The sequence below is a fragment of the Eimeria tenella genome, genomic scaffold, assembly GCF_000499545.2.
Source record: "Eimeria tenella Houghton genomic scaffold, Eth_scaff373, whole genome shotgun sequence".
NCBI lineage: Eukaryota > Apicomplexa > Conoidasida > Eucoccidiorida > Eimeriidae > Eimeria > Eimeria tenella.
The window spans coordinates 1-9,194 of NW_013544656.1; the positions used below are offsets into that span (position 1 = coordinate 1).

Below are 9,194 nucleotides of genomic sequence, written 5' to 3' on the forward strand. Positions count from 1 at the left end.
AGCAGCAGCAGCGGCAGCAGCAGCAGGTGGGGAGGCGGGGGACAGCAGCAGCACTTCTCGCCGCTGCTCAGATATAGTCCAGAGCATATGTGGGGGGTTGCTGGCAGCAAGCAGCACCCAGAGCAGCGCCGTAATGCCATTTCAGAAGCACGTGGTTGCTGCTGCTGCTGCTGCTGCAGAGATGCAGCGCGGTCGCGCGGGCGGCTCAGAGCAGCAGCAGCCGCAGCAGCAGCAGCAGGCAGCTGGGGGCTTGTCTTTGCCTTCAGAGTTTTCTGTCTACATGCGGCAGGCACTTGGGCTGGTTGCAGCAGCAGCAGCAGTGTCCCAGTCGTCGCTTGCTGCTGCGTTCCCCTCGCTGCAGCAGCAGGCGCTGCAGCAGCAGCAGCAGGCGCTGCAGCAGCAGCAGCAGGACCCTGCTGGGGGCAGGCTGTGGGACAAACTGATGGGCTCTTGCGAGGCGACACTAGCTGCATGCAAGGCGTCGATTTCAGCAGAGCAGGAGCAGCAGCAGCAACTCCCAGCAGCAGCAGCAGCAGCAGCAGCGGAAGAGGAGCTGGGGACACAGGCACTGCTCCGCGTGGAGGGTTTGTCGTCGATTGTGACTTCTCTGGTCTACACGAACTTCCTTACGCTGCTGCAGCTGACAGCTTTATCGCAGCAGCAGCAGCAGCAGCAGCAGCAGCAGCAGCGGGACAGCAGCAGCTGCAGCAGCGCTAGTGTAGTCCCTTCGCCTCCTGCAACCCCGACGGCCACAACAGTCAGCAGCGACTCCCCCATACATCAGCTGCTGCTGCCGCCGCAGCAGCAGCAGCAGAAGACTGCAGATTCGCAGCTTCTGTTGGCTCTCCCTCGTTGTGCTGCTGCCGAAGGTGCGGCAGTGCAGCAGCAGCAGCAGCAACAGCAGCTGAAGCAAGAACCGTCGCTGCTAATGCAGGAGATGCAGCAGCAGCAGCAACAGCAGCAGATATGGGACCTGCATGAGGCGTTCCAGAAATTTGTTGGGACGTTTGCAGGTTCATTGCAGCAGCAGCAGCAGCACACGGGGAGCAGCAGCATCCTGGCGCCTTCAGCCGCGCCGCACTTCGACCAGCAGCAGCAGCAGCAGCAGCAGCAGCAGCAGCAGTTAGACCTGCTCCTCAGCAGCACTGTTGGGGGTTTGCAGCTGGGCACATCTGCAGCAGCAGCTCCTGCTGCTGCTGCTGGTAATTCAGCAGCACAGCGGCAGCAGCAGATGCTGCTGCCAGCATCACCAGCCCCCAGTTTGCTGCCAGAGACCAACTCTCTGCTGCAGCAGCAGCAACAGCAGCAGCTGCCGGCGACGGCGAGCGGCACACAGCAGCAGCAGCAGCTCCTGCTGCTGCTGCAGCAGCTGCAGCAGCAGCAGCATACCAAGCAAGACCCTGGGGTAGGCGGGGGTCTTCCGCGGCAGTGCAGCAGCTTAGTTGATGCTGCTGCTTTTCTGCAGCTGCAGCAGCAGCAACCTCTGCCTTCCATCAGCGAAGTGAATAGATTCCTGCTGCACAGCAGCAGCAGCTGACAGCAGCAGCAGCTGACAGCAGAAGCAGCTGACAGCAGCAGCGGCTGCCAGCAGAAGCAGCTGACAGCAGCAGCAGCTGACAGCAGCAGCGGCAGTGGGGCCGCAGCGTCTACGGAAACCAACCCGAGCTGCAGCAGGAGCAACAGCAGCAGCAACAACGGCAGCAGCAGCAACGGCAGCAGCAGCAGGTCAAGTCGATTAATCCTATGCGCCGTCCGTGTATCCGTACGTTAACTAGGACCGCAGCAGCAGCAGCGGCAGCAGCAGCAGCGAGGGCTCTTGCTGCTGCTGCTGCTGCTGTGTTTATATTTAGTAGATTAGATTGGCAGCCCCGCTGCGCAACAGAGTGGGGCTTTGCATGCATTTCATGTTTTTGCTGTTTTGCTGCTGCTGCTGCTGCTTCCTTTTATGTTTATTATAATTAGAATTTAGAAAAAGTTTTTGAAATTAATTTGCTGCTGGTGTGCTTTATTATTTATGTTTATATTTACCCTGCTGCAGTTTATAATTTATTGAATTTATTATTTATTATTTATTTACTTATTTATGTATAATAATATATTTATTATGTTTATTAATTTATTGCATTACTGTGTTACTGCATTTGTATTTGTTATTAAACTTAAATTTGTTTATTTTAATTAATTATTTTCTTTCATTTAGTAATTGAGGCCAGTGCTGTATCCTTTAAGTCTGCATTCCTCTAGTCCCTTCACCGCTGCACTTGCTGCTGCTGCTGCAGCTGCTGCAGCAGCAGCAGCTGCTGCTGCTGCTGTGTTACTTCCCGGCGTTCGCGGTTTGTGGCTTCGCCGGGCGTTTTGTCCCTTTTTGCATTAATAAATTTGATGGAAATGGAAATTAGAAAAGTAAATAGAAGAAGTAATCGCCTTTGGTTCCTGCTGCTGCTGCTGCTGCAGCGCGAGTTGCATTTGTTTTGCTGCTAATGTGAGTTCAATTATCCGCAAATGCAAAACACAAAAGACGCAAATGCAAAAACACAAAAAGAACTTTTGAGGCGCGCGGCGCTGGCTGCGGGCGGAGCGCATGCACGGGGTGTACGTACACCGCAGCTGCTGCTGCCGCCCCCCAGGGTGTTTATTTGTGCATATTTGTGTCCTTTTGGAGAGGATTTATTTGCGAAATTGCATTTCATTGTATAGAGCGCGTCAATTGAATTTAAATGGACTTCTTTGCTCGTCTTTAGGCCCCCGAGAAGAGGAGTTGCGGGCCCCGCAGTGTACATACACCCCAAGCATGTTCCCCGTACTCGATCTGCGCTGTACGCACATGTGTTTATTATTTATTCATTTTCATTTCATCCATTTATCAAGTCTTTATGATTTGGCACTTCGGGCCTCTGCACACAAAGATTCTCCTGCATGCAGGTGCATGCGCGCGGTTGCATGCGCTCTGCATGCATGCGCATGCATGTTTCTGCATGCGCATGCATGCGCTCTGCATGCACTGCATGCATGCGCATGCATGTTTCTGCATGCGCATGCATGCGCTCTGCATGCACTTCATGCTTTTTGCATGTATTTTTCCCCCTTGCATGCCAATGCACTTCCTGCACTTGCACGCAGCTGCACGCACGCACTTGCATGCAGTTGCGTCCATGCATGCATGCATTCCCAGTGCATGCATGCGCTTGCATGCAAATGCATGCATGCAAATGCATGCATGCGCTTGCATGCATGCATTTGCATGCATGCGCTTGCATGCATGCATTTGCATGCATGCAGCGGCGCGTTGCATGCGGTTGGCGTTCGAGTTTGAATGCGCCATTTTGGACTTCTTTGTTTTGCTGCAGTGGCGGTTTTTGAGTTGATTTAAATGCTTTTGCATTTGCAATTTCATTTAGTGCCATTTTTCGGGTCTTCAGCTCATTTTAATTGCCATTTAGATATCTAACTCTTCCCCTTTTTGCTGCTTCCCACCTAGGGTTTAGGGTTTAGAGCTCGTTACCGGGCCCCGAGGGTTTAGGGTTTAGGGTTTGGAGTTCGCTGCCAGGCCCCGAGGGTTTAGGGTTTAGGGTTTGGAGTTCGCTGCCGGGCCCCGAGGGTTTAGGGTTTGGGGTTGGGAGTCAGTTTTTCGCGCGGCCGCGGCGGAGGCCGCGAGGAGGCCCCCGTGGGGCAGCCAAAAGAGCCAGTTCCGAGGGTTTAGGGTTTAGGGTTTAGGGTTTGGCTCCTCGCTGAGGCCCCAGGGGGCCAGAGTGACAATTTCTTCTGCTGCTGTGGGGTGTATAGCCACGCAGCGGTCCAGGTCGGCTTTTGTGGCTCCCTGAAAAAAAAAATGAAATAAAAGAATCAAATATTTTTAAAAATTTTAAAAGAATTAAAAAAAAGATTAAAAGAACTAAAAAAGAGAAAGGAGATAAGAGGGGGCAGAAGGTGTGAAAAGGAATCAAAAAATGCGACAAAGCAGAAAATAAGGAATCAAAACGACAAAAAGGTGAAAGGACCAAAAATTGGAGAAGACAAAAAGAGATGCAATTAGTGATTAAATAGACAAGAAGAGATAAAAGAAAGACAACACAAACTGAAATGGCATTTACTTTAATTTTAAATTAAAATGGCATTCATTTTAATTATTTTTTCGTTTTTTTGATATTTGGAGATGAGAAAAGAAGCATCCAGAAGAGCCCTTGCTGCTGCGGTGTACGTACACCTGAGTCGCTTTGCAGTGCTTTTGCCATTTTCAATTTTCTTTTACCTCTTTTATTTCATTTCCTTCGCTTATATGTTCAAAAGATAAAGTGCAAGTCCTCGCAAACCCTAAACCCTAAAGCCTAAACCTCTCAGCAGCAACTTCGTTTGTTGTGGCTTTTGTTTGTAAGCTCCGTGGACCGTTTAAACGCCATTTGATTGGATTTAATGGATTAAAATGATTAAATTTATTAAATTAAATTGATTTAATTGATTTAATTTAATTAACTTGATTCATTTAATTCATTTAATGTTGTTTTAATTACCATTTTTATGGCCACTGCAAAACCCTGCAAAATTTCGTCCGCGCTCAAACCCACCAAATGGAGGCCCACAATTTTTTCTTTTTGAGACTGCAGAAATAAAAATAAATTAAAAATAAAAATAAATAAATAAATTAAAATAAATAAATTAGAATAAGTAAATTGAAATTAATAAATTGAAATAATAAAATGAGACAATTAAATGAAAGATTTGGCATTCAAAATATTGTTTTAAACATTCTTGAAGAATAATAATTCATTTAATTGAACAAATTAAAATTCAAAAAAAAAATTTGCAGATAAAGCAGCACAGCAAATTCATTTTGTGAATATTCTTCAATTTTATTTTTAAAACAAGAAAATAATTCATTTTATGAATTCTTTCATATTCTTTTTTAAAATAATTAATTTTTACGATAATTCTTTCAGGAAACAGAACACCTTCATGTAAATTAAAAATAATTTAATGACAAAATGACAATCCTTTTTTTTAATAAAATAAAGCACCTTTACGCAATACAATTAATGGTAAATATTTTCAAAAAAAGATAAGAAAATGAAACACCTTTAGGCAAATGAGTTTAATGAAAGTCTTTGGCTTTTCTTCTGGAGGAATTTGATAAGCCCCGTACAGCAAATTCACGCAGCTGCCGTTGTACACCTGAATAACAGCAGCAGTAGCAGCAGCAGCAGCAGCAGCAGCTAGAGTGCAACAGAAGCAGCAACAGCAACTGGAGCGCAGCAGCAAGAGCAGCAACTGGAGTGCAGCAGCAACAACAGCGCAGCAGCAGCTAGAGCACAGCAGCAGCAGCAGCTAGAGCACAGCAGCAAGAGCAGCAGCAGCAGCAGCAGCAGCTAGAGCACAGCAGCAGCAGCAGCTAGAGCACAGCAGCAGCAGCAGCAGCAGCGCAGCAGCTGGCTTCACTGCGAGCAGCGGCGCTGTCGCCTTGTGCCCTCGTTCCCTGCCGCGGGCTAGGGTTTAGGGTTTAGGGTTTGGACCTTGAGGTCTTCTTTTCCGAATTGTTTTGCTGCTTCTTCTTCCGAAAACCCCACACTCCCAATTGGGGGATGAGAAAAAATGACAGAAGGAACAAAATCGTAATCGGCCTTTGCATGCGCCAGGTGTCCGTACACCCGGTCGGCCAGCCGCCGCCCCGCGGCTATCGCCATCGGAGTCAACTCCACCTGACAAACCCTAAACCCTAACCCTAAACCCTAAACCCCAAACGCTAAACCCTAAACCCTAAACCCGCAACCCGGGACCCGGAACCCTAAACTCGCGGCAATTGCATCGGAGTCAGCTCCACCTGACACCCAAAAACCCTAAACCCTAAACCCTAAACCCTAAACCCGCGCAATATTCGTAGATGTTTGCAGCGCACGGGCCTCTCCCTTAAGCGGTTGTGGAATGAGCTCATTATCAGACAAATGAATTACTGTATTGATGGAGGAACTGAAATGTGGGTCTAGCTGGTGTTAGGGTTTAGGGTTTAGGGTTTAGGTTGAGGGTTTGGACCTTGCCGCAGCAGTCTCCGAGGGCGAAGATCCCGGGGACATTAGTGTTTTGGAAAGAATCAGTTTTAATATATTTCTGATTAATCATTTCGACGTTGAGGGTTTGCAAATTTAGGTCTTCGGTTTCGGGTGTACGTCCAGTTGCGTTTATTATACACTCGAACGGCCCGTGCTGCTGCCCGTTCTCCAGCTGCAGCAGCAGCGCCCCGCTGCTGCCCTTCACTGCAGCGGGAACGCTGTGCGGGAACACCTGAAACAGCAGCAAGCCGTACGCGGCCGCGCACTCAGCTGCAGCCGCAGCAGCCTGCAGCTGCAGCTGCAGCAGCAGCAGCAGCAGCAGCAGCTGCAGCAGCAGCAGCAGCAGCAGCGGCAGCGGACCTGGATGCCGAGTTTGCGCATGTTGTCGAGGTTCTGCTGCTGGATCATGGAGTCGAACTTGCGGAGAGGCGCGTGCTGCCTGCAGAAGAAGTGAGTCTCCGACCCCAAGGACTGCAGCACAGCAGCAAGTTCAACAGCAATATAACCCCCCCCAACAACGCCCACTTTCCGCGGCTGCTGCTGCAGCGCGAAAAAGCCCGCGCTGTCTATGCACAGCTCGCCCCCAGGCACGCGCAACGGGCTCGGACGACCGCCTGCAGCAGCAGCAGCAGCAGCAGCAGCAGCAGCGGGGAAGCTGAACAGGAGGTGGTTTCAAGGGGGCTGCACGCTGCGAATGGGAGGTGGGAAGGGAATTATTCGCGGAAGTGGAAAGGAAAGGCGAAAAGGAAAAAAACCTAATTGGCGGGAAATGGAAATCAGAAGTGTGCAAATCGCCGAGATGAGCTGCAAACCCCAAACCCTAAACCCTAACCGTAAACCCTAACCCTAAACCCTAAACCCTAAACCCTAAACCCTAAACCCTTGTCGCGTACCTGTGGCTATGAGCACGTGTTTGGCAGTGAGCCGCTGGAGAGGCTCCGCGCCCTTTGCTGCTTCTTCTTTGGAAGAGTTCACTACAACGACGTGTTGGCCGTTGGCTTCGTCTTTGGGCTTGAGAGTTGCAAAGCCGTAGTAGCGGTGGACCTGGGACTTGTCGAGGTTGTCTTCGTAAATGCGGTTGAGTCTTTTGATGTAGTTTTCGCGATTTTGCACAAGTCTTTGCCAATTTAAACGCGGAGGATCGCTGAATTCCACTCCCAAGTGTTTCATGCCTTGCAGGCTTTCGAAGGCGTTCGCGGCGCACCACATGATCTGTACATACACCCCAGAAGCCGACGCCGGGGGGCGCGATCTTCATGGAAAGCGCCACGTTTTTCGAAATTTAAAGACTAAAATGGATAAAGTAAACAAAAATACGCTCATTTTTGCAAAACAAATTTCGAAATCGGCCGCGGTTTTGCCAGTTTCCGCCCGTTCACCTTTTTCGGCACGCAGCCAACGTTCACACAAGTGCCCCCCATTCGGCTGCGCTCCACCAGCGCCACTTTCGCCCCATATGTTGCAGCTCTTCTGGCGAAGGCAATTCCGCCGCTGCCGCCGCCCAAGACGACGCAATCGAAGTGGTGAGCTGCTGCAGCAGATCGCAGCAGCAGTAGCAGCAGCAGCAGCAACTCGCGAGAAAGCGCACAGCAGCGACTCTGCAGCAGAGAAACGCTAACTGGAGCTACGCAAAAGCCTGGAAACGCTTAAGTGCAACTTTTCGCTAGTGCTGGCAGCACCTGCCATTGCGGAAAGATGAGGCTGCGAGGCCGGTGCAGAGTCTCGTTGCTGCAGCTGCTGCTGGAGGCTCAGGAAGCAGCACTTGAATTTGAAATGCAAAGAACTCTTTTAATTCAAAAAGACTCTTTTGCAAAAAGATCCCGAAGCGAAGACACGCAGCAGCGCCTCGGGAGCCCCATTGGTTTCGGGGCGGGCGGCGCGCTAGCTGCAGAGTTGCGTTTCGAGAACAAGTGAAATTCAGAAACTTGAATTTAAATTCAAGTTTTATTTTTCCTTTTTTTTTCAAGATCTTCCCGCTGCGCCCAGCAGCAGAAGGCCGCAGCCGCCAGCGCCGCCGCGCCCTCAGCTGCATTTCAAATGCGACTTCTTCGTTCTTCTTTTTCTCTTTTCTTTTCTTCCAGATTCATTTCTTCCATTTCGCACTTTGGCAAAGTTTCAAATTCTCAACTCGGGCCAATCAGCGGCGCTTTCTGTCGCCCAGGTGTGCAGTCTCGGGGCCTCGGGCTCAGCCACGCTGAATCTGAATTCAATTTTCATTTCGTTTCTTCAATTTCACTTTTATTTGCACTAAACAAAGAAGTGAAAGTTGAATTTGTGCACATTCGTAGCGACGGATTCGGGTGTACGTACACGTCAGCATGCACCGCTCGCACCTCCTCAACTGCTAGTTCCCCATTTTTGCAAGTTTGACCTCCTCCAGCCTTCCTTTTCTCGATTTTCCTCCACTTTTTGGCAATTAATTTACTGTTTCTCCTTTTCAGGCTTTCTCACCGCGGCAACCATGGCAGATCCGCCTCCTCAGCCCAAGACCGAAGACGAATGGCGCCAGATCTTAACTAGTAACTGCTTCCTGAACACTCACTGCTTTCTTCTTTCTTAGCAGCGCTAAATGCATTAAAAGGCTTTTCAGAGAAAGTCAAAGTCCTCAGACCCCAGATATTCAGCTGTTCAAGTTAACTGGCAAAGACAGAATCATGCACATGCACACTGTAAACCCTAAACCCTAGGCCCTCACGACCTGTACGTACACACCAAGTGCGTGTGCGACTCAAGGGGCGTGTGCCCAAAGTGAAGCTGTGAACCCTAAACCCTAAACCCTAAACCCTGAGGAGCAAATTTCCGGTGCCGGAGAGCTCGCGGGTGGCGATCTTATTTCTTCAGAAGTAAACAGATGAATTTAAAATGAATTTAAAATGAATCTGAAATGAATTCGAAATGAATTTTGGCAAATTAATTTGAAATAAATGCATTTAATTCAATTCTTTTTCATGAATCGTTTTGCTGCTGCTCCCAGGAGAGGAATACAGAGTCCTGAGGGAGAAGGCCACAGAGCCCGCAGGCAGCGGCAAGCCCCAAACCCTAAACCCTAAACCCTAAACCCTACTTTTCTCTGCAGCCGGCCGTTCGCTCCTTCACCGCATGCCTTCTGTTCCAGAGCTTGCGTCTCCGAGTCTGGCGTTTACTTCCACGGAAACA

General features: G+C 49.5%; 2 protein-coding genes across 2 annotated transcripts; one reads left to right on the forward strand and one right to left on the reverse strand.

The window, feature by feature from the left end:
• Positions 1 to 133: 133 nt before the first annotated feature.
• ETH_00003390 (uncharacterized protein) lies at positions 134 to 1,537 on the forward strand (the record flags this gene model as incomplete). Its single annotated transcript, XM_013379654.1, has 1 exon — positions 134 to 1,537. The coding sequence occupies one exon, from the start codon at positions 134 to 136 to the stop codon at positions 1,535 to 1,537; it is 1,404 nt and encodes a 467-aa protein (XP_013235108.1).
• Positions 1,538 to 5,043: 3,506 nt separating this feature from the next.
• Positions 5,044 to 7,724, reverse strand: ETH_00003395 (glutathione reductase, putative; the record flags this gene model as incomplete). Its single annotated transcript, XM_013379655.1, has 7 exons — positions 5,044 to 5,166; positions 5,505 to 5,690; positions 6,022 to 6,270; positions 6,399 to 6,652; positions 6,932 to 7,250; positions 7,418 to 7,569; positions 7,718 to 7,724. The coding sequence occupies 7 exons, from the start codon at positions 7,722 to 7,724 to the stop codon at positions 5,044 to 5,046; spliced, it is 1,290 nt and encodes a 429-aa protein (XP_013235109.1).
• Positions 7,725 to 9,194: the final 1,470 nt, after the last annotated feature.